Here is a 26,136-nt window from a genome sequence, read left to right on the forward strand (position 1 = left end):
TCTCCTTAAATCCTGTTAAATCAGCTGAATGGTGTGGCAGGTCAGCAGAGTGCAAGTGTGATGACTCTGATAAGGGTAAAAAGAAAAGGAGTACTTGTGGCACCTTAGAGACTAACAAATTTATTTGAGCATAAGCTTTCATGAGCTATCTGCTGCTGCTTTCTCCCTGCTTCTGTGGCAGTTGGTGAAGAAAAAGGATCACAGAAATGGGGTGTCTGAGGGAAATGCTATACAGAGTGCTATTTATGACCACCGGGTGCTGGTAGAACCTTGAGGCCAGACTTACTGTGATATTTAAGTACCTAAAGATGCAGATTAGGCACCTTAAATCTGTGCTTAGGCACTTTTGAACATACCAGTTGTCACCTATCCTACTTATTTAGGCACCCAGATACCTATGAAAATCTGTCCCTTGGGGCCTAGAAGCTGCAGTGTCTACAGCACTTGCCTAAATCAGGTACACAGACTCACACTACTAGGGATTGTGTCAGCAAAAAGGTTGGAGACCACAGCAATCCAGACACTCTACAACAGCGTTTCTCACATGTGGCCACCAGGGGCTTTTTCCTGTGGCCACAGCATTCTGAGTGGTGATGGGGCGGGGGAGGGGTGTGCAAACAGCAGCCTTTCCCTGGGGTTGGGAGGAGGGGTTGGGCCCTGCCCCCCCTGGAGCAACAAACACCAGAGAAGCAGGCAGCCAGTGTGAGTTCCCCATCGCCCTTGGCCCCTGCTGCCTCCCCACCTTCCCTTCCAAGGCTTAATTTGTCCTCCTGTTTACCAGAGCTCAGTAAGTCTGCTGTGAAAAATGATATTTTTGTTTAATATCACTTTTCACTGCCTCCCAGCTAGCTAACAAGTCTGCTGCTGTGAAGTGATATTAACAAACATACAAATATCACTTTTCACAGAAGCAGACTTACTAGCTAGCAAGTTTTAAAACACACACAACACCAAAGAAACAAAAACATGCAGAGCATCTTATTTGTTTCTGTTCAGTTTAAATCTAGTAAATAATAGACAATGATACATTTTTTTATTATTGAATCTTCAAAAAAATCCCTACATAAATAAATTACTACATGTATATGTGCATATTTATTTGTTTTCCCCAAAGTTAATTAACAATTTTAGGAAAAATTGTCATAGTGGCGATCGGCAAGAGTTGGTGGCCACACCCTCAGGCCACCAAAAAATTGGTTGTGAGAACCCCTGCTCTGAGGGCGTGATGACTGTGCGCTCAGAGAGCTGCCACCATTATCATATCTGAGTGCCTCTAATATTGAAAGAAATGACAGTAACAATCGCTGTGTTCCTTGCCTATAGGAACAGTAGCTTGATTTACTTATGGATTATTTGCTTGTATATTTATGTGGGGAAATTAGGAAAAGCACAGTTGAAGAAATTACTTTATGTTGCAATTTTAAAAGGCTTTTGGCAGGGTAAGGGGGAGCAGATGTTTGTTCAGGAAGAACCAGTAGCTGTTAAATGCCTACAAATTTTTAGAAGCTAATTTGCATAAATATTTTTAAGTTTGGTACATCTCATTTAGGAGAAGAGGTGCTTAGATTGCTATCCAATTCAGGTTCTGGACCAACTGTTGCAGGACCCTGCTATCTTCTAAGGCCTGAGCCTCCCTTCCTGCTCTCCCCTGCCCCTGCAGTGCAGCCCCCTCCTACGCTGGTAGTGGCGCGCTGAGGCTGCGGGGAAGGGGGGCAGCAGGGGCGGGGCCAGGGGCTCAAGGGCCAGGCAGGACGGTCCCGTGGGTTGTAGTTTGCCCACCTCTGCTCTACACACAGGTACTGGAGGAAGATGATTTCACCTCTGAAACCATTTTGCCCAAACTCAAAGGAAAAGAAAAAGCCAAGCCTCATTCTTAGGCCCTATTTTCAGAGCAAGAAATGAAATATGTCTTCTGAACACTACTACGACATACATGTACATCTTATCAGTTGTGACTATCAGTCGTGATCATGCAACCTGCCTTCCAGTTGACAACACCCCCACCTTTAGTCCCACAGCAAGTTTTAATTAAATACTGGAATAGTGCTTTGCACATGTACATGCCATGTAAGTGCCCATCACAGACTGGATGACAGGAGATGGATCACTTGATAATTGCCCTGTTATGTTCATTCCCTTTTGAAGCACCTGGCTTTGGCCTCTGTAGGAAGATAGGATATTGGGCAAGATGAACCATTTGTCTGACCCAGTATGGCCATTCTTACGTTCGTATGTTCTAAGTGCTAAATATTAAAGTACAGCTGTGATGGGGATTGTGAGCTTGTTAATAGTCAGTTGAGTTGAAGCCCTTCTTCATTAGCATTGCAGTTTGCTGTACAGTTGTTCAGTGATATTAATGTTGCTTTGAGTTTGCCAGCTCCAGAGGTGCTAAGAATTTTCTGACAGAATTTTTCATACGGCAGATTTACATTCAAAACATGAATCTTCTTTCAAAATTATTTTTAAATTAATGTTCGAGTTTGGAACTTGTAATAGTAAATACCATACCATTATACCAAACAGCAGGTCTTAAAATATGAAGACAGGGCACATACTTTCAACTGTACCAACTTCTGATTACAGAAGCCACATAACTAGCCACCCTTTTTGTGTCCTCCTCCAACTCTTGTCTTTGCAGCCTCTTTCCTCTCCCTGAACTGGTCTGCTGTGACTCAGTCTCTCTTTAGAACACTCATACTTAAAGAAGCTCTCAATATTAATCCTCCCCTTTAACAAACTTTAACAAGTAGTTCAGAGGAAGAGGATGGAAATGGAGAATTCACAAGACATTCTGTACAACTCCACTCAGTCATTTGCTGCTTGTTGTACCCTAACATTCATCTGTATGTTTATCTGTTTAGATTCTAAGATTTATGTAGCTAAGGACCTGGTTTTCCCTCCTCTTAGAAAAGCATCCAACACTCTTTCTGTGCTATGTAAGTAATCTGAAATACTGTATGGACTGTAACCTTCCCCTAGAAATAACTAGGTTAAGAATAATTATTTATTTCAGCAAACAAACTTTGTAAGTCTCTCATCTAAAAGCAATAACATAGTTAATTGTACTTCGCAACCAATTTGTTGTCTACTGTTTTGCTACTGGATGCACATGCATGTCTCTGTAGCCAGCTGGACCAAACTGTATAGTGTTTCATCTGTCTGATACCCAAATTAACTTTGTTACAACAGCAGCACATTATTTTTAATCATATTTGTGTAAACCTTTGTAAACTGGATGGTTAGGAGTCCCAAGTCTTGGATAGCTGAAAAAGGTACCATCAAAAGTTCCTGAATTTCAGGGAATTGTCAGACCTCTGGAACATTGTAAATGCTGCTTCAATTTAACCTCACCTTAACTATATGTGCTGTGTGTAAAATTCTAAACTAGAAAGAGCAGCTGCATAATACCTAGCTCTTATATAGTGCTGTTCATCAGTAGATCTCAGAGGACTTTACAAAGATGGTCAGTGACTGTCTCCCCATTTTACAGATGAGGAAACTGTGGCACAGAGAAGTGAAGAGATTTGCCCAAGGTCACCTAGCAGGCTAGTGGTAGAACCAAGAATAGAGCCCAGGTCTCCCAAGTCCCAGCCCAGGGGTGTGGGGAAGGTCTGACTGCCTCCCATAAAGAATGTGTCTCTTTGAACCATGTTGCAGTAGGTAATTTCTGCTTCCAAACACCTAATAAAAATTGCTCTATAATTAACTATGTTGGCAATAGAGGAAGGGAAGGGAAGGGGCTTCTGGTTAAGGAACTGGACAGGGACTCAGGAGATCTGGGTTCAGTTCCTGGATGTACCACAGCTTTCCTTTCTGACCTTCCTGTAGATTGCTTAATCCCTTGGTGCCTCAATTTCCCATGTATTAATATGGGAATAATAATAATACTTTTCTCTCACCCTGTGTTTATGTAGATGGTAACCTCTTTGGGACAGGGACTGTCTCTTACTATTTACGGTACCCCATCTTGGTTGAGGTCTCAAGACCCTACCAGTACAAATAATGATGCAAATAATACCATTGAGATACCAGTGTGTGTGTGTTTCTCTCTTTCTTTTTAGGGAGCAAAGGTTCTACTGGCATTTGAAGCTCATATTTCCTCACAGTCATGCTGAATACACAGTAAAAAGGTACCTGAGATTGTGAAAAGCGGATGTCTATAGTTAATTATAGCAAAGTAGTTTTATAAGATTATTTGGTTAGTTTCTTAGCCATCCCTTTGTATGTGGTAATAAGACTCAAGCTAAAGATTTATTTTATTTTTTTGGTTGTTACAAAGGGGACACTTCAGGTTAAATCACTTTTTTAAAATACTAGTTTTGTTTCCATCACCTTAGAAGCATAACACTGAAGTCTGTTTTCAAATTGAATTTCTCTAATTTAAATACTTGTTTTATTTGCTAATCTTTTGTAAATAGAGCAGCCTTGTATATGCCTCTTGATGCTTGTTGTCCACATGCATCAACGTGCTAATATAGAGGAGTTTTGCATACTCCCAATGTTTTCCTTGATCTTCAGAGAAAATCCCATTCCCGCAGGAAATCCTTTCCCACACCAGAGAGGATGGAAAGGAAGCCATGTTGCCTTTGTAGCAGATGCTACTAACCCCCTCCCTGAAAGGTACCTGTAGGAAAGCAGAAAAACAGCAACTCCTTAACAAACAAAAACTACCTCTTCTCTCCCCATGCCTGTTTGGGCTAGGAAAGCTCAGAAGTAGCCACTTGCTGTCAGGGCTGGAAGTTGCTTTTCCAGCTGCAGGCATGGGGAAGGATAAGAGGCAGAGTCTCTGTTTCCTTCCTGCAGGTGCCAGTTAAGTCCTAATGTTGAATGAGAGTATGTCTGTGCTGCAGATAGACACCCATGATTGGCCTGCACCAAGCTGACTCAGGTTCACTGGGCTGTTTAATTGTGGTGTAGATGAACCGGCTGGAGCCTGAGCTCTGGGACCCTCCCCACTCAGGGTTCTAGAGCCCAAGGTCCAGCCTGAGCCCAAATGTCTACACTGCAGTTAAACAGCCCCTTAGCCAGATCCCTGCAAGCCCCAATTGACATGGGACAGCTGCAGGTTTTTAATTGCAGCATAGACATACCCTGTGTGCTGGGGCTGGTAATATCCATTGCCAGCTTGTGCTATGTTGATGCACATTGCACCCTTTCCAGATGTTACCTGCTGGTGTTATATCAATTTAAATATGGAAATACCATTTCCTTAAAATTGCTTTAATATTTCTTTTTGAATACTACTTAATAATAAACTGTATTTTTATCTTTTTGGCCAAAGGGTGCCCGATGATAAAACACTAGGTGAAATCCTTAAACCTTACCTTGATCCTCAAGAATCAGATCCTGTTATTCGTCAAAGGTATGTATTAAAAACCATTAGTAATTTTACTTAACTGATTTTAAAATAACAAAACTATTCAAATAAATTCTGTCAAACTGTCAGTTTTCCACTTTTGCCATTCAGAATTGGATTCCTAGCTAATAGTGCACTTGCCATCTTTGTGATGAAAGCCACCTCCTTAATACTTATTGACTGAAATTGACTTATTGACTAAATTAGGTAAATTTCATGATTCTAAGGAAAGGAAGGAGAGAGAGAGAACAGCTGAATAAGGACTTCAAAAAGCAGACTCTAACAAACTCAGGGAACTGGTAGGTAGGTCCCACAGGAAGAAAATCTAAGGGAAAAGGGAATTCAGGGCAGTGGTGGTTCCTCAAGGAGACAATTTTGAAGACACAACTGTAAACTATTCTGATGCAAAGGAAAGATCAGAAGAATGACCTGAAAATTAAAAAGAAATCATACAAAAAGTTGAAACATTGAGAATGAGTAATACAGAAGAACAGCATGAGTATGTAGTGACAAAATCAGAAAGGCTGAGTCACAAAAAAATGAGTTACAGGTGGCAAGGGACATAAAAGGCAAAGAAGAGGATCTTTAAATACATTAGGAGCAAGAAAAAGACAAAGAAAAGTGTAGGTCCTTTGTTTATGTGGGAATGAGAGCTAATAACAGATGACGACATCAAGAAAGCTGAAGTGCTTAATGCCTATTTTGCTTCAGTCTTTACTAAAAAGGTTAATGGTGAGCAGATACTCAACACAATATTAACAACCAAGGCAAAGAAACATAAGCCAAAATAGGGAAAGAACAAGCTAAAGAACATTTGGATAGATTAGATGTATTCAAGTCAGCAGGGCCTGATGAAATTCATCCTAGGGTACTTAAGGATCTATCTGAAGCAATATTGGAGCCATTAGCAATTATCTTTGAGAACTCCTGAAGGACAGGAAAGGTCCCAGAAGAAAGGAGAAGGGAAGCATAGTACCTGTCTTTTAAAAGGGGAACCAGGAGGACCCAGGGAATTATGAACCAGCCATCCTAACTTCAGTACCTGGAAAAATACTGGTGCAAATTATTAAACAATCAGTTTGTAATGACCTGAAGGATAATAAGATTATAAGGAATAGTCAGCATGGATTTGACAAAAATAAATAGTGACAAAACAAACCGAATTTCCTTTCTTGATATGATTATTGACGTAGTGGATGGGAGGAAGCAGTAGACATGCTATACCTTGATTTTAGTAAGGCTTTTGACACAGTTCTCATAGCAAACTAGGGAGATGTGATCTAGATGAAATTACTCTAAGGTGAATGCACAACAGGCTGAACGACTGTACTCAGAGTTATCAATAGTTTGCTATGAAATTGTCTAGTGGAGTCCCACAGGGGTCAGTCCAGGGTCTGGTACTAGTCAATATTTTCATTAATAGCTTGGATAATGGAGCAGAGAGTATGCTTATAAAATTTGCAGATGACACCAACCCGGGAGGGGTTTCAAGCACTTTGGAGGACAGGTTTAAAATTCAAAATGACATTGACAAATTGGAGAATTGGTCTGAATTCATTGTAATGAAAGTCAATAAAGACAACTGCAAATTACTTCACTTAGGAAGGAAAAAATCAAATTCACAGCTACAAAATGGGGAATAACTTTCTAAGTAGTAGTACTGCTGAAAAGGATCTTCGGGTTATAGTGGACCACAAACTGTATGAGTTGTCAATGTACTGCAGCTGCAGAAAAGACTAATATGATTCTGGGGTGAATTAACAAGAGTGTAGCACGTAAGACACAGGAGGTAATTGTCCTGTCTACTTGCCACTGGTAAGGCCCCAGCTGGAGTACTGTGTTCAGTTCTGGGCACCACAGTTTAGGAAAGATGTGGACAAATTGGAAAGAGTCCAGAAGAGAGCAAGAAAAGTGATAAAAGGTTTAGAAAAATGACCTATGAGGAAAGCTTAAAAAAGGAGGGCATGTTTAGTCTTGAGAAAGGAAGATTGAGGGGAGACCTGATAAGTCTTCCAGTATGTTAAGGGTTGTTGTAAAGAGGACAGTGATCACTTGTTCTCCATGTCCACTGAAGGTAGGACAAGAAGTAATGGGCTTAATCTACAGCAAGGGAGATTTAGGTTGGATACAAGGAAAAGCTTTCTGACTATAAGGGGTTGTTAAGCTGTGGAATAGGCTTCCAAGGGAGGTCATGAAGTCCCCATCACTGGAAGCTGTTAAAAACAAGTTTGAGAAACACCTGTCAGGGATGGTCTAGTTTACTTGGTCCCTTCCAGCCCTGCATTTGTATGCTTCTAAAGTCATTGAATTTAAACCAGCAGCACTCACAGAAATTGCTGATGATACAAACGAAATGATTAAAAAGATCCAAAGAATTAATTTAAATGATGGTAATGTTAATGCCTTATCTGGAGAAAGTAGAGAAACACATTTGCAATCCAAGCTCTGATTCATAGACTGTCTTAAAATTCTGGCTAGTGGCAAACCTGTATTTACATTGACAGGAAGGCTGTTTTGGTTGAAGGCTTCTAAAAAGTTAGTAAATCTCTTAACGGTAACAAGTGGTTTAGACTTTTTCTTTAATGTTATTTGTCTAGATTTCATGAGTTGTTTTTTTTTCCAGATTAAAAATATATACAATGTCTCCTCAGTCAGATGTGCAAATTTTAATGAAAATAGAAAACAGGCAACATAATTCTGTCAGGTAAGGGATATTATTTTTTCTGTATGAAGGCTGTTTGTGTACTTTTTAGAGAGAAATTACTTGTTGAAGATGTTTGCTAGTCTCTAGTGGTGCTGTGATAAAGGATAATGTGTCTGTACTCTCCCAGATTAAATCGCTTCTGTTTAGCAACATGAAATTACAAAAAAGCTGCGGTTAAAATCAAGATAAAGTTTAGTGAGACAACATGTGAGCATCTGTAAAATTAAGCTGAATTTACTGTGCCACATGATGCTTTCTCAACATTACTAGCTAGTCAGATTTCACATTCTGGTATTTTCAGATCAAGATTTAAGCTTCTTGAACCTAAACTTTAATAGAATTTTATTCTTTATTATAAAAAGAAAAGGAATACTTGTGGCACCTTAGAGACTAACAAATTTATTTGAGCATAAGCTTTCGTGAGCTAGAGCTGTAGCTCACGAAAGCTTATGCTCAAATAAATTTGTTAGTCTCTAAGGTGCCACAAATACTCCTTTTCTTTTTGCGAATACAGACTAACACGGCTGCTACTCTGAAACCATTCTTTATTATATTAGCTCTGGACAAAATTTGTTTTATACCATCAAAATAAAAACTGTGCAAATAGCTAAAGAAATAATTCTACACATACCATAAGCACCATTTAGAACACTTCACCCAGCTGCCATTGTTATTGAAAAGGGAATGTACTTTTAATACCATAGTTTATTGTGACCCATAATTGACCCATAACTCTTAGTTAAGATTTCTAAACTGCATTCCTTTCTTCAAATGTAACAAACTTAATGTCATCTAACTTTTTCCCTGAAACATGACTTCCCATTGTTAAAGAAAATCATCAATGATGTTACAAGAATGTCTGTTGTAAACAGACATTCAGTTTCCCTGTCATTTAATTTCATTGTAAACTCTATCCAAGAGTGAGTGTAGAATATACTCTGGACTTGAATGACAGAATGAAACTTTACAAATTCTTAACTTTTCTTTTTCTGATATTTGTTTCTCAATAACTGTAACATTGGCTACAAGATAGTTGTCAGCTAGCAGTTTTTCTTTTTGCATAAAATGAGCTGATTTCCACTTCAGGATTTAATACATTAAGGAGACTTTGTCAACTTCTACTTTTTTTAAAAAAATTGAGTAACTTTATAAAATTACCTTTCTGATAGAGCACCATTTAAATAGTATGTACAGTATTTTTTAGAAAAATTCCCCATTTTAAATTATTTTTATTTGGGCTTTTCTGCTCTCCTGCTAATTGGTTGGGGGGCGGGGGGATCAAGAGCTCCAAAAACAAACAAGTTGTTGAAATCTTTACTTATTATGATTGCAGCCTATCTTGTTCCCTTGCTCTTTATGCATATATTGCCTGCCACCACTGAACTGAGACTTGCTGCAGGGTTTTTTGTTTTGATTTTTTTTTTTTTTGCCATATAGGCATTCCTTCTATGAACTAGTATAATAAATTTGAGGGGAGGATCAGCTTGATAAAGTATGTGAATTCGAATCTTAAAGTATATGTTCTTTTACCTGCTCTATCATGGACAGTTTGTGTGCCTGTCAACAAGTCACATAATCTCTTCTCAGTTTCTCCTTCTGTAAAATGGTCATTATATTTTTCTTAATTCACAGAGGTATTGAGCTAAAATTCATTAATGGTTTGTGAAGCTCTTTTGGATCTTCAGATAGAAGGTGTAGTGCATTTAAAAGAAATTAAAAATCCTTCAGGTTGATCTTCATCTTTTATGTCCAGATATTCAGCAAAATGAATGGGATTATTTACATGTTTAATGGTAGTACTTAAGTACCTTGCTGAATCTTGGGTATAGTTATGTATTCCTCTTGTGGAATGTGAATAGAAATTAAAACTTGTTCTGTTCTTGATTAACTTACCATAGCTCTAGGCAAAATAGCCTAAACCTACTAACCAAGACCAAAGGTAGACCTGAGCTGTGGTTCCACAGTGGGGTCTAAAAGGCAACATTCTAATGGGAAGCCCTGTGCTTTAAAGGAAAGACTTAAGTTCTGGTTGAAGTTGAGTATTACAGGAGAATTTAAGAACAGTCACCAACATCAGAATTGCTCTTTTTTGTCTGAAATCTTCACTTTTTATGATTACAGAGAGGACTGTGTGAGAGAGAAAAATCTTCCTTAGCTTAACTTCATTTATCAGCACGTTTTGTGCAGTCAGTTATCTTCTGTTTTTGTGTGGTTCTTACACACAGAAAAAGGAAGCAAAATATTTTTAAAAGGAAAATGTGATTGTAAAACACCAAAAATTTGGTGAGGAACTCAAGCAGGTAACTTTTTTTAAGTGATAGATTTAAAGCTGATGGCATCCCTTTTAAAATATTAACACTTAGCAAATATATCCGTTTCAGTTCTGTTAAAACAGATATGCTTGTGTTTAGTGCACTTTTGGGTGCAGCAAGGAAGTTGAATGCTGATCTTTGCTATACCTTCCTCCCCCTTTGCATTCCTCCGGACCACTTCTTCCCCCACCACCATGTTGCTGCCCTATATTAGTAAGGGTAGTGTTAACAGCTTTTCCTCTATTGTGCAGGCCAGGTTATTCTTTAATAACATGCGCTTGTCTATGGAGTTCTAGTGCACAGCAAGGCAGGGTGTAAATCTACAGTGCTGTAGCCTGCTGCCTACTAAATGGCTGTGTGGACCCTGCTGCCGTGCACTAAAAGTTCTGTTATATACACTTTGATATACTGCTGTTTCACTCTGCAGCATTCCATGCACTACATGTCTGTATAGACAAGCCCATAAGTACAAAAAGTACCCCATAATCCACCAGTGCTCTGCTCTGCTCACACTGTCTAAGATCAGGGAGAGTAATGACCCAGCTGTGTGAAAAGAACCCTTTTACCACTGAGTAGCGGGTTGGTGGAGGAAAGTACTGGTATACTGCCCCACAGCCTTTTAAGTTCATATGAATATTCTATTACCTAGGATTCAAAAAACACCTTATTAAAATGATTAGATAATAGGAGGACTTTAAAACTATACATTGTCAAATTGGGTAGGGTTTTAGTCCAGAGTCTTTTTTAAGACAGTTATCTTCATAATTGTAATTATGTATCATTAAAGCACTGGTTCTCAGCTTGAGGCCCAATCAGCGCACAGCTGTAGCCCATGTGACATCCTCAGCACCATGCAGGTAGTATATATCCGTATGTATGCAACCCACATAACACAGAGAGCCGCATATGCGGCCCACGGTGGTAAATAGGTTGTGAACCACTGCGTTAATGGAATGCAGTGGTGTTTCAGAGAACTAAATAGGATTATTATAGGCTATAAAACATTAGGCTCCTAGTTTTAAGATAAGCATCTTATAGGAGGATTTCAGTATTTCCTGAAAATGTTTATAAAACAGGAGTTTGTGGTTTAATTTTGATTGTTTCATTCTATGGCTCACAGTGTAACAACCATTTTAATTTGAATGTCATTTACAAAATGCTAGTCTTATCAGATATTTTTTTTCAGGAGAATATTTATATTTGCCAGATACTACATGTTTTTACTTAAATCATGGGAACCCAGCTTGGGAAGGTAAACAACAGTTAGCTAACACTACTTCTGCACAGATAGATTGGGTAGCTGTTAAACAACATGAAATTTGCTTGCTTTCCATTGACTCCTTTTTATGTTAGTGACATTCCTCTGCAACCTAATTTATCTGAGATAAGCCTCTGTTTTTGTTTCCCTGGTATAATCTTCTTCCTGTAGTGCACATAATATGGGAGCCTATCTTGGTTGAGGAGGACTTTGCCAGGATTTCTTTCATTGTGTTTTGGTATTACTCCTTAATCATTTGGAACAGCTTTGGTTGAGTGACTCAAAGCACACCCTCTCGCCAGTTATCTAGAATTTTAGAGAGTGACTACTAGACCCTTGATAGGCCTCTCGATTAACTACAGGTACCTTAAAAGGGATCTTAGAAGGAGGATTGGTAACACCAGTGTTATATAGACACAGAAGTTCTCCTTTTACTCTGAAGTCTACAGCTCTCTTCTTTTTGGTTTGGGAAAATGTGCTTTTGGATGGATTGCTAAAAATTAAGTTTTCCATCTGGAGATGTTAACCCCTATCACCTGGTATGCAATATTCAGTTTGTCTAAGTTTTGTTCTGGGGTGAAACTATTCCAGGGGAGGTTTAAGTGCTGCCTCTTGGATGATTTTTGCACTCTTCTACATTCTTTTATAAAATAGCATTTTCTTTCTTCAAAATAAATTAATATCCTTACTGTGTCTAATCCTTTATTTGGGATGCCTTCAAAGTGACTTCATGTGGTAAGATTATTGCTTTTTCCACTAAGGGAAGGAAAAATGCAACTGCCAAATTATACAGTCTAGTTTGGGAAATACACCTTCTCATTTTCCTGAGAGAGCTGCCAGATTTGCCTTTGTGAAGCAAATAACTTGAAGTTCATTGTAACTAAATTGATGGTCAGAATAATTTGATCAGATTAGTAAACAAAGACATGCAGTTTACATGCATTTATACCAATACAAATATTGCCTGATGAGGTGCTGTTAAATCATTCATATCATATTCTCCTATTATTAAGTTAATACTGACTATGACAAATTTTGTTTTGCAAGAAATATTTTTTTCTAACACTGTCTTTTTGAAACTCAACAAAGATCCTTTCATAAGCTAATTTTCTTCCTAGCCTGTTAACTGTTCATGACTCATTATTAATATATTTTTTTCAGAATAACTGTCATGGAGTTAATTTTAATATAACACCAAGAGCCAGATTTTAAAAGGTATTTAGGCATCTAAAGATGCAGATAGGGTGCATAGTGTGACTTAAAATCTGGTTTTAAAGGCCTAGAAGCCTTCCATTAACTTCAGTGAGTTTTGGATCAGTTCCTGGAACGGTACAAGAATACTGAGTAAAATCAGGCTATATCCTACAGATATTCCTAATGCAAAGCTTCCATTGACTTCAGTGGAATTCACACTTTCAGAGGGCTCCAATGATGGGGTCTGTACATTTTTGTACTGATGCAACTTCTATTTCAGTGCTTTAAGAAGCCTTAAAACATCAACACACACCATCAGATTGCCTCTTGCTAGCTGCAGTGAGTGACATTGGCCAATGCAAATGGAAAAAACAGCCATCCTTTCTTATTCAATTGTAGTGAATAGTAAGGAAGAAAAATCCATTAAACAAGTATTGCAAATGCTTCTCTTCTAAATGTCATTTCTTTATGCTGGTGACCACTTATTTTGCTTTAACTGATCCAAAACAGTTGCTTCCCAGAATTCTGGATGTTAGTAATTCTGGAGCACTTTCCTGTCTCAAGATCAACTGGCAGAAGTAGGAGTTATTTGCTTTGGTAAATTCTTATTTCCATGCCCAGAGAGAATTTTCCTCTGTAGCCTAATGTTTTTTAAAATATCTAGGGATTAAAGTCGCTTTAGAGTCTTCTAATATGCTCTTTGCTTTTAAGATTGCTAAAACCAACTCACTGACAAATTAGAAAGCTTGATGTACATTCCTCTATCACTTAAAGATAGTATAAATCCTGTAATAGTGATCGTGCTGGAATGCACTTTGTTGTAAATGTTGATATTGATTTATTAGTTTTTATATATGTATTTGAGTGCACCCACCATGCACTATGATCTGTATAAATATGAAAGAAAGCACAGTTTGTGTCCAAATAGGATTATTGTCTAAAAAGACAAACTGATAAAAATAGGGAGCCTTTCTTTCTTTAATCTTCCAGTTAAAATAATTGTAGATGTCACAAATAGAAACGGTAGGTTAAAATAAAAATCAGATGTAAATGGAAGTTGACTGTGTCTCTTAATTATAAAAATCCATTTGCTTTAATTGTGTATTTATTCAAATGCGCAACTTCACCTTCAGAAAATTGTCTTGGAGTGTAAGATGTGGTATAAATTAGTAATAGTGTTCTGATCGAGACCAAGCAAAACAATAACAATTATTAACCATGGCTATTTTATTATCAAAGAAAGGAAAAGAAAACTTTAAACAAAACAAACAAATGATACAATACAAGTGATAAACTAATGACTTCCATTTCAATTTCTTATATATCTTTCTGAAGAGAGCTTTAACAGAGATTCCACCCTTGAGAGTGAACCCCTCTGTGGGCTCTTCTCTCTTGGTAAGTTAAGAACAAAGTAAATTATTTTCCAAAATTATTGTGAATCCATCCCTTACTATGTCCTTAGGCAGCTAAGAATGTTTATAGATGGTCTAAAGAGTTCTGTTTCAAGGCTGGTGAACCTGTTGGTTATTAGTAAATAATTAACCAGTTTATAGTTAGCAAAGTAGGCAGTTTTAGCTAAACCCTATGAAATCAAGGAAAACATTTAAATTTGTTACTTAGACGCAGTATTTAATGAGCCAATTATGAATATTAAGACTCTTAAGGCCAATTACATTCCACTATTTCTCTGGGCATAAACTTTCATGGGCTAGAACCCACTTCATCAGATGCATGGAGTGGAAAATACAGTAGCAGATATAAATACACGGCACATGAAAAGATGGGAGTTGTCTAGTTAGACTGACTTCCCACTTGGTAAGGCAACTCCCATCTTTTCCGGTAGAGACTGTGCCACACAGCTTAAGGGGGAAGGAGTTCTTCTCCCAGTACTTCCTCATCCCCAAGGCCAAAGGGGGCTTTCGCTCCATCCTAGACCTCCACGGGCTAAACAAATTCCTGGTCAAGGCCCGGTTCCGCATGGTCTCTCTGGGCACCATCATCCTTTCCCTGGATCCGGGGAACTGGGGACGCCGCCCTCAACATGAAGGACGCATACTTTCATATAGTCATCCACCCAGCACATCAGCGGTTCCTATGCTTCACCGTGGACCAAGAACATTACCAGTTTGCGATTCTCCTGTTCGGTCTAGCCACAGCCCCAAGGATCTTCACAAAGTGTGTGGTGGTGGAGGCGGCCTTCTTACAAAGGCAGAGAATCCGGGTGTATTCGTACCTCGGCAACTGGCTCCTGTCGGGCCGTTCCAAGGCAGAATTGCGGGGCCAGATGGACGTGGCCTGAGATTGTTCCACAAGCTGGGGCTCCTGGTCAACATCCCCAAGTCCACGCTCGTACCCACGCAGAGAGTGGAATTCATAGGGACAGTCCTGGACACGGTGCAGGCTAGGACAAGCCTTCCGGTATCCCGATTCCGGGCTCTCCAGCAAGCGGTGACCTCCCTGCGCCAGTTTCCAACGACAACAGCCAGGTGCTGCCTGCAGCTGCTGGGCCACATGGCAGCATGCACACACGTGGTCAGGCATGCCAGACTGAGGCTCAGAACTCTGCAGGCGTGGCTCGCTCGGGTGTACCACCCAGGAAGGGACCCCCCTGGACTTGATAGTGACAGCCCCAAGGGACATGCTGGATTCCCTGCTGTTGTGGCAGTCCCAGCCTGTGGTTTGCGAAGGCATCCCCTTGCCACCCCACCACCGGACCTGATGTTGGGGACGGATGTGTCAGACTACGGATGGGGAGCTCACCTGGAGAACCTCATGATGCAGGGGTTGTGGTCTGGAGCAGAGTGGTAGCTCCATATCAATGTGAAGGAGTTCAGGGCGGTTCGTCTCGCCTGCCAGACCTTTCATGCCACTCTGAGTGGTCACAGCATGACAGGTCTAACAGACATCACTACTGCCACGTTTTATATAAACAAACAGGTTGAGGCTCGTTCCTCGCCACTCTGTCGCGAGGGTCTCCTCCCCTAGGACCTTTGCATAGCCCATGCAATTCACCTCAAGACGTCCTATCTCCCGGGGGTATGAAACGAGCTGGTGGACTCCCTCAGCAGGTCGTACCGCATGCACGAGTGGATGCTCAGGGCAGACGTCGTGCTTTCGCTCTTCCGCAGGTGGGGGTTTCCCTGAGTAGACCTGTTTGTCACCAGGGCCAGCACCCAGTGCCTGCATTTCTGCTCGTTCCAGGGCCGCAGTCTGGGCTCGCTCACAGACGCATTTGCAATCCCGTGGGGGGGGGGCTTGATATATGCCTTCCTCCCCGCTCCCCTTGGAGCACAAGGTCCTACTCAAGGTGCGCAGGGACAGGGTGGAGGTGATCCTCCTCACCCCAGGCTGGGCCCGCCAGCACTGGTACACGTCGCTCCTAGAGCTGTACGTTGCAGCCCCAGTAGTCCTGCCGCTACACTGGGACTTCATTACACAGGACAGCGGGTGGCTTCTCTACCCCGACCTACAGTCACTGCACCTGACGGCATCGAGGCTCTGTGGCAAAACGCCCTGGAGAGCCAGTGCAGCAGATTCTGCTTGGCAGTAGGAAGCCCTCTACCAGGGTAGCCTATATGGCCAAGTGGAAAAGGTTCTTGTGTTGGTGTGAACCCCGACAGGTGCGGCCGTGCCAGGCCCCAGTGCAGGCCATCCCGGAGTATCTCCTGCACCTCAAGCAGCAAGGGCTAGCCCTGTCCTCACTCAGAGTGCAACTGGCAGCCATCTCCACCTTCCATCCGGGGTTCTCGGGGGGGTGGGAGGGGCTTGGTGTTCTCCCACCCAATGCTGGGACTGTTCCTTAAAGGGTTGGAGAGGGTGTTCCCGTACTCTCACCCACCAGTCCCTTCATGGAACCTTAACCTGGTCCTCTCTAAACTCATGGGACCCCCTTTTGAACTCCTTGCTTCCTGTTCCCTCCTCCACCTTTCCTGGAAGGTGGCATTTCTGGTTGCCATTGCCTCAGCCAGAAGGATGTCCGAACTCAGGGCCCTCACCTCTGAGCCACCGTATACAGTATTTCACAAGGACAAGCTGCAGCTCCGGCCGCATCCCAAGTTCCTCCCTAAGGTTGTCTCCCAATTCCATTTGGGCCAGGACATTTGTCTGCTGGTGTTCTTTCCAAAACCCCGTATGGAGGGAGAGTTCAGTGGTTTGAGCATTGGCCTGATAAACCGAGGGTTGTGAGCTCAATCCTTGAGGGGGCCGTTTAGGGATCTAGGGCAAAAAAAATTGGGGATTGGTCCTGCTTTGAGCAGGGGGTTGGACTAGATGACCTCCTGAAGTCCCTTCCAACCCTGATGTTCTATGATGTGCGTTGAGCACTGGCGTTCTATTTGGAGCGCACCAAGCCCATTCGTAAATCCACGCAGCTGTTTGTGGCTGTAGCCGAGAGGATGAAAGGCCTCCCAGTGTCAGTGCAATGGATTTTGTCTTGGATTACAAACTGCATCCGGGCATGCTATGAACTCGCAGGTGTTCTGGCCCCGGCGGTCACGACACCTCGACCAGGGCGCAAGTGACTTCCACGGCGTTCCTGGCACAGGTCCTGATCCAGGAGATCTGCAGAGCAGCCACCTGGTCCTCGGTGCACACCTTCACGACCCACTATGAGGTCAACTAGCAGGCCAGAGAGGACGCGGCAGTTGGCAGAGCGGTCCTCCGAGCTGTTGTTCCGTGACTCCTACCCTCTTCCAGAGGTAAGTTTGTGATTCACCTAATGTGGAATGGATGTGAAAAAGCACTTGAAGAAGAAAAAACAGTTACTTACTTTCTCGTAACTGTTCTTCGAGATGTGTTGATCACGTCCATTCCACCACCCACCCTTTTACCTCTGTCGGAGTCGCCAGCAAGAAGGAACTGAAGGGGGTCGGCCTGGCAGGGGTATATATGCACGGCGCAGTGGCGCCACTCGGGGGCCCTGCCATCCCGAAGGGAGCCGCTAAGGGAAAAAGTTTCCAACGCTCGTGCACACCGAATGTGCACACAGCATGCGCACACCTAATGTAGAATGGACGTGAACAACACATCTCTAAGAACAACAGTTACGAGAAAAGAAAAGGAGTACTTGTGGCACCTTAGAGACTAACAAATTTATTAGAGCATAAGCTTTCGTGAGCTACAGCTCACTTCATCGGATGCATTTGGTGGAAAAAACAGAGGAGAGATTTATATACACACACACAGAGAACATGAAACAATGGGTTTATCATACACACTGTAAGGAGAGTGATCATTTAAGATAAGCTATCACCAACAGCAGGGGGGGGAAAGGAGGAAAACCTTTCATGGTGACAAGCAGGTAGGCTAATTCCAGCAGTTAACAAGAATATCAGAGGAACAGTGGGGGGTGGGGTGGGAGGGAGAAATACCATGGGGAAATAGTTTTACTTTGTGTAATGACTCATCCATTCCCAGTCTCTATTCAAGCCTAAGTTAATTGTATCCAGTTTGCAAATTAATTCCAATTCAGCAGTCTCTCGTTGGAGTCTGTTTTTGAAGCTTTTTTGTTGAAGTATAGCCACTCTTAGGTCTGTGATCGAGTGACCAGAGAGATTGAAGTGTTCTCCAACTGGTTTTTGAATGTTATAATTCTTGACGTCTGATTTGTGTCCATTCATTCTTTTACGTAGAGACTGTCCAGTTTGGCCAATGTACATGGCAGAGGGGCATTGCTGGCACATGATGGCATATATCACATTGGTAGATGCGCAGGTGAACGAGCCTCTGATAGTGTGGCTGATGTGATTAGGCCCTATGATGGTATCCCCTGAATAGATATGTGGACAGAGTTGGCAACGGGCTTTGTTGCAAGGATAGGTTCCTGGGTTAGTGGTTCTGTTGTGTAATGTGTGGTTGCTGGTGAGTATTTGCTTCAGATTGGGGGGCTGTCTGTAAGCAAGGACTGGTCTGTCTCCCAAGATCTGAGAGAGCGATGGCTCGTCCTTCAGGATAGGTTGTAGATCCTTGATGATGCGTTGGAGGGGTTTTAGTTGGGGGCTGAAGGTGATGGCTAGTGGCGTTCTGTTGTTTTCTTTGTTGGGCCTGTCCTGTAGTAGGTGACTTCTGGGTACTCTTCTGGCTCTGTCAATCTGTTTCTTCACTTCAGCAGGTGGGTACTGTAGTTGTAGGAATGCATGATAGAGATCTTGTAGGTGTTTGTCTCTGTCTGAGGGGTTGGAGCAAATGCGGTTATATCGTAGCGCTTGGCTGTAGACAATGGATCGAGTGGTATGATCTGGATGAAAGCTAGAGGCATGTAGGTAGGAATAGCGGTCAGTAGGTTTCCGATATAGGGTGGTGTTTATGTGACCATCGCTTATTAGCACCGTAGTGTCCAGGAAGTGGATCTCTTGTGTGGACTGGTCCAGGCTGAGGTTGATGGTGGGATGGAAATTGTTGAAATCATGGTGGAATTCCTCAAGAGCTTCTTTTCCATGGGTCCAGATGATGAAGATGTCATCAATGTAGCGCAAGTAGAGTAGGGGCATTAGGGAACGAGAGCTGAGGAAGCGTTGTTCTAAGTCAGCCATAAAAATGTTGGCATACTGTGGGGCCATGCGGGTACCCATCGCAGTGCCGCTGATTTGAAGGTATACATTGTCACCAAATGTGAAATAGTTATGGGTCAGGACAAAGTCACAAAGTTCTGCCACCAGGTTAGCCGTGACAGTATCGGGGATACTGTTCCTGACGGCTTGTAGTCCATCTTTGTGTGGAATGTTGGTGTAGAGGGCTTCTACATCCATAGTGGCTAGGATGGTGTTTTTAGGAAGATCACCAATGGACTGTAGTTTCCTCAGGAAATCGGTGGTGTCTCGAAGATAGCTGGGAGTGCTGGTAACGAGAGACTGGGAATGGATGAGTCATTACACAAAGTAAAACTATTTCCCCATGGTATTTCTCCCTCCCACCCCACCCCCCACTGTTCCTCTGATATTCTTGTTAACTGCTGGAATTAGCCTACCTGCTTGTCACCATGAAAGGTTTTCCTCCTTTCCCCCCCCTGCTGTTGGTGATGGCTTATCTTAAATGATCACTCTCCTTACAGTGTGTATGATAAACCCATTGTTTCATGTTCTCTGTGTGTGTGTATATAAATCTCTCCTCTGTTTTTTCCACCAAATGCATCCGATGAAGTGAGCTGTAGCTCACGAAAGCTTATGCTCTAATAAATTTGTTAGTCTCTAAGGTGCCACAAGTACTCCTTTTCTTTTTGCGAATACAGACTAACACGGCTGCTACTCTGAAACCAGTTACGAGAAAGTAAGTAACCGTTTTTTCTAACCACTTGGTGATTAACAGGAGAAACTGTTAGTCTTAAATTACAACAGGTTTTCAACATTCCATCAAAATCATTACAGTAGTTTTAAATTTCATCCATTGGCAGTGTCTTGGGTAACTTCATTTCACCAATCCAAGTTGAAGTCTTGGGGAGATTTTCCTTGAGTTGATTTCTTCTTGACTCATCTTTCTTAAATGGTTTTTCTTACTGTCTGTGGCAGTGCTGTGTTTGAACTGGGTAGTAGTGTATGTAAGTGAGGAGTGCTCACCTCAGTTTTTATACCCATCCCCTTCCTATTTCCATTAAATTATAGGAAAATACACCTCTTGCAGGGTTGTTTAGATTCAAAGCTCACTGCTTCATGCCTTCGGGGTTAGCTTAGTTGACATTTTCAGCTCCTGAATATACAGTCTGCTTAATGAATATGCAACATTTCTTTAATTGCCTTTGTTTTCATGACAAGAAAGATCCAGATAATTTAATTGGTTTTAACTCTTTTTATTCAGTCTAGTTTCAGAGAAATTCTTTCAAATTGTTTAGTTTGACAGAAAATGAATGTCTGTTTTCAAAAAGCCCAAACACGCTTGTTTATACAGAAGTTTTTAATCTTCAAATATCTTTTTAAATTAAATAACTTTAAAGTCTTTAACTTAAATAATTAAAAGTTGTTAACTTTAGAGAGATGATTCTTATCTTCTGAAGTTAGTTAAGGGTTTTCTTATCCAGTGCCAGTTCTTAATTTCCCATTAATATAAATATTCAATACTTAATGGCTTTTACACTGGTTTAGCAAGGTCATTAGATGCCATGTTGGTACGTGAAGCATTTTACTATTTACATAGCAATGATATTAAGAGCTATATTAGGAGCTTTGCATTTAGCTAACATATTTGCAAGTCTGCATTTCACAAAGGTGTTCGCCGTTTCCGCATTTAAGAAATAAACAAGTTTAACAGTTCTCCAACTACATGTTCTTCTCTGAAAGTTTTAAGAACACAAGCAGGTTTTCTTGCAAGAGGGTGGGGGTTGGTAGAGCCCACTCTTCTCAGATTTATTGCTCTGATAACACACCCTGCATTCCTTTTTACAATTAAGGCTCCACTTAAAATATGGGTATTTTACATGGTCTGTTTTCTTGAGATTTGATTGTCCTTGAAATATAGAAGCAGAAACCTTCTGGAATTTCTTTGATTAGCTTTAACATTTTGTAACAGAACTAGCAAAACATATATGTATTGCTTTATTTCCAAGCTCTTGACTATAACATTCTTAGAGTTATATCTTAGTATTCAGTAAAAGTGCAAACAAGTTTGTAACAACTTAATTTTAAAGTTATAATAATTCTAATATCGCTTCTGCATCAATATTGAAGATTCTCCCCAACAGCTGGATCTAAATGTATTCCTTCCATGCCGCTAATGCTTTGCGTGTTCTTATTTATCCCAAACTTCATTTTTTTATTAAAACTTTCTTTCCTCCTTCAAAAAAAGAAAGAGTACTTGTAGCACCTTAGAGACTAACAAATTTATTTGAGCATAAGCTTTCGTGAGCTACAAGTGAGCTGTAGCTCACGAAAGCTTATGCTCAAATAAATGTGTTAGTCTCTAAGGTGCCACAAGTACTCCTTTTCTTTTTGCGAATACAGTCTAACACGGCTGCTACTCTGAAACCTTTCCTCCTTCAGCTTTTCTTATAGCTTGACATATCTTTTAAATCTCCTGATCAGTCCATCTTCAGCCTTAACTATTGTCAGCAACTCCAACCATTCTGTATCCAACTAAAGTTCTGCTCTCCCTTTCTTCTTGGGAATATCAGTCTGTATGCTCCGTTTTAATAATAGGTTTCAGAGTAGTAGCCATGTTAGTCTGTATCCACAAAAAGAACAGAAGTACTTGTGGCACCTTAGACTAACAAAATTATTAGAGCATAAGCTTTTGTGGGCTACAGCCCACTTCATCAGATGCATAGAATGGAACATACAGATAGATAGATAGATAGATATACATAGAAGGTGGAAGTTGCCATATAAACTGTAAGAGGCTAATTCATTAAGATGAGCTATTATCAGCAGGAGAAAAAACTTTTGTAGTGATAATCAAGATGGCCCATTTAGACAGTTGACAAGAAAGTGTGAGGATACTTAACATGGGGAAATAGATTCAATATGTGTAATGACCCAGCCACTCCCAGTCTCTATTCAAACCCAAGTTAATGGTATCTAGCTTGCATATTAATTCAAGCTTAGCAGTTTCTCCTTAGAGCAGCATTACTTGCCCCATAACCTCAGCTGTGCAGAACACAATGCCATCCACAGCCTCAAACAACTCTGAGGTCATAATCAAAAAAGCTGACAAAGGAGGTGCTGTCGTCATCATGAATAGGTCAGAATATGAACAAGAGTCTGCTAGACAGCTCTCCAACACCACTTTCTACAAGCCATTACCCTCTGATCCCACTGAGGGTTACCAGAGAAACTACAGCATTTGCTCAAGAAACTCCCTGAAAAAGCACAAGAACAAATCCGCACAGATATACCCCAGGTCAGGCTTCCAGGGGGTGTTCTATCTGCTACCCAAGATCCATAAACCTGGAAATCCTGGATGCCCCATCATCTCAGGCATTGGCATCCTGACAGCAGGATTGTCTGGCTATGTAGACTCCCTCCTCAGGCCCTACGCTACCAGCGCTACCGGCACTCCCAGCTATCTTCGAGACACCACTGACTTCCTGAGGAAACTACAGTCCATCGGTGATCTTCCTGAAAACACCATCCTAGCTACTATGGATGTAGAAGCCCTCTACACCAACATTTCACACAAAAATGGACTACAAGCCATCAGGAACAGTATCCTCGATAATGTCACGGCTAACCTGGTGGCTGAACTTTGTGACTTTGTCCTCACCCATAACAGTTTCACATTTGGGGACAATGTATACCTTCAAATCAGCGGCACTGCTATGGGTACCCGCATGGCCCCACAGTATGCCAACATTTTTATGGCTGACTTAGAACAACGCTTCCTCAGCTCTCGTCCCCTAATGCCCCTACTCTACTTGTGCTACGTTGTTGACATCTGGACCCATGGAAAAGAAGCCCTTGAGGAATTCCACCATGATTTCAACAATTTCCATCCCACCATCAACCTCAGCCTGGACCAATCCACATAAGAGATCCACTTCCTGGACACTACGGTGCTAATAAGCGATGGTCACATAAACACCACCCTATTCCGGAAACCTACTGACCGCTATTCCTACCTACATGCCTCCAGCTTTCACCCAGATCACACCACACCATTGTCTACAGCCAAGCTCTACGATATAACCGCATTTGCTCCAACCCCTCAGACAGAGACAAACACCTACAAGATCTCTATCAAGCATTCTTACAACTACAATACCCACCTGCTGAAGTGAAGAAACAGATTGACAGAGCCAGAAGAGTACCCAGAAGTCACCTACTACAGAACAGGCCCAATAAAGAAAACAACAGAACGCCACTAGCCATCACCTTCAGCCCCCAACTAAAACCTCTCCAATGCATCATCAAGGATCTACAACCTATCCTGAAGGACAACCCATCACTCTCCCAGATCTTGGGAGACAGGCCAGTCCTTGCTTACAGACAGCCCCCCCAACCTGAAGCAAATACTCACCAGCAACCACATACCACACAACAGAACCACTAACCCAGGAACCTGTCCTTTCAACAAAGCCCATTGCCAACTCTGTCCACATATCTATTCAGGGGACACCATCATAGGGCCTAATCACATCAGCCACACTATCAGAGGCTCGTTCACCTGCACATCTACCAATGTGATATATGCCATCATGTGCCAGCAATGCCCCTCTGCCATGTACATTGGTCAAACTGGACAGTCTTTACGTAAAAGAACAAATGGACACAAATCAGACATCAAGAATTATAACATTCAAAAACCAGTTGGAGAACACTTCAATCTCTCTGGTCACTCGATTACAGACCTAAGATTGTCTATTCTTCAACAAGAAACCTTCAAAAACAGACTCCAACGAGAGACTGCTGAATTGGAATTAATTTGCAAACTGGATACAATTAACTTAGGTTTGAATAAAGACTGGGAGCGGATGGGTCATCACACAAAGTAAAACTATTTCTCCATGTTTATTCCCCCCCCCACCCTCCACTGTTCCTCAGACGTTCTTGTCAACTGCTGGAAACGGCCCACCTTGATTATCACTACAAAAGGTTTTCTTCCCCTCCCCCCGCCCAGCTCTCCTGCTGGTAATAGCTCATCTTAAGTGATCACTCTCCTTACAGTGTGTATGGTAACACCTATTGTTTCATGTTGTCTGTGTATATAAATCTCCCCACTGTATTTTTCACTGAATGCATCCGATGAAGTGAGCTGTAGCTCACAAAAGCTTATGCTCAAATAAATTTGTTAGTCTCTAAAGTGCCACAAGTGCTCCTTTTCTTTTTGCAAATACAGACTAACACGGCTGCTATTCTGAAACCTATCATCCTTGGAGTCTGTTTTTGAAGCTTTTCTGTTATAAGCTTGAATTTTTCAACTAATTAAAAACAATAGGGAGCAGCAGTTTCCAGAACTTGTAAGTTTTACTGTAATGATAGTCATTTTCATTCCTATTCACTTAATGTTCTTTACTAAAATCTCAAATTACACAACACAAATGGAAAGCAGCAATATAGTCATTGCTAACAGTAACAAATACGTATGATCTGAATTTTTAGTATGCCAAGTTGAATGTTCATAATCGCTTACTTGACCTTTGAAAAACTTTTATAGATTATTCCAGTCTGCATAGAACATGCCCTTCTTGCTATCTTGAGCAATAAGTTGTTTTCTCAGGAGTAATTGTTTTATACCTGGAGTATCCTGCTTCCATTTTCACAAAATAGCATTTAGTACCCAATAGAGAATTCTGTTGGATTTAATGGACTCTTTAATTGTTTGTATTACTGCACCTAAGGATCTCAATCAAGGAGTCAGGGCCTTACTGCGCTAAACCGGCACAAAAGCTACAAATATGGGGAAAAGGAGTGTAAGGGAAGAGATGGAGGATGAGAGAACAATATAATCCATTTAACATTAGTCATGGCTTGCCTCCCGCCTCTCTGGTCAGCTTGGAGTGTTCTGAAGGCACCAGGGGGAGACCTGAAGGGGCATGTGATATGGTATATATGGCCAGCATCCATCAGGATAGCGAAACTGGTAAATCCCTTTAGGGGGGTGAGAAGAGATTCTGCCTTGATTCATAAAGGGTTCATTGGCTGCTAGATTTGGCCAGAAGAGGCTTCAGTGGGGCCATATTAAGATGTTTCCATAAAGCAGGGATGGTTTTTGGGGCAAGGGCTTCTGGAAGAAAGGAGTTGAGCTTGCTCACAACTGAGCAGAGAGCACGCAGGATTGTTCAGTGAAGCCAGACTGCTGTGAAAAATGGTCTCTTGGATGTCCCTTCTGTCGCAAAGGCAGACTTGAAAAGGGAGCCTTTTATGTTCCTGTCAGAAAGGAGAAACAAAGTTATTTCCTTCTGACCCTGCCAAAGGGGAATCCCTCTGTTTCTCTCTTACTGACAGAAGGGAACTAGGACTATTTGTCCCCCACAAAGGAGGGACTTGACCTTCCTACTTGTTTGCCAGGAAAGGAGCTTGTTTTATTTCTTTTTATTTATATAAAAGGGTTAGTAAACCCCTTATTGGCAAGTGTATGGCAATGAGTCTCTTACACAGATAAGATGTAAAAGCCCAAGACAGATGAGTAACAATACAGAGTCAAGATTTAAGTTTTAGGCAAGAAAAGCTGTACCGATCTAAAATAATAGAGGGAGTGATGAGAACACATGTCAAAAGTAGTGAATGTAAAGAAGTAATAGCTCCTCTTAAGTGGAGCTTCATTCTGTCTATAGTACATTAAAGGTCCTGTATTAGTGTTTCCGGGTATCTCTTATTCTGTGGCACATTTCATTACATTGGATTATCCAATGGCTATAGCATCAGCTTTTTATCTTCCCTATATTCTGTCA

At 41.4% G+C, this 26,136-nt stretch overlaps 1 protein-coding gene across 2 annotated transcripts in view; it reads left to right on the top strand.

Moving 5' to 3' along the window:
- Positions 1-26,136, top strand: part of ZNHIT6 (zinc finger HIT-type containing 6) — a 60,229-nt gene that overhangs the window by 10,703 nt on the left and 23,390 nt on the right. For both annotated transcript variants that reach the window (XM_038414316.2, XM_043520371.1), the window contains exons 6-8: positions 4,062-4,130; positions 5,282-5,362; positions 7,980-8,060. In XM_038414316.2, the coding sequence (XP_038270244.1) occupies positions 4,062-4,130; positions 5,282-5,362; positions 7,980-8,060 (231 nt within the window). The remainder of the gene's footprint in view (positions 1-4,061; positions 4,131-5,281; positions 5,363-7,979; positions 8,061-26,136) is intronic.

Source organism: Dermochelys coriacea, chromosome 8 (genome assembly GCF_009764565.3).
Source record: "Dermochelys coriacea isolate rDerCor1 chromosome 8, rDerCor1.pri.v4, whole genome shotgun sequence".
NCBI classification, from domain to species: Eukaryota; Metazoa; Chordata; order Testudines; family Dermochelyidae; genus Dermochelys; species Dermochelys coriacea.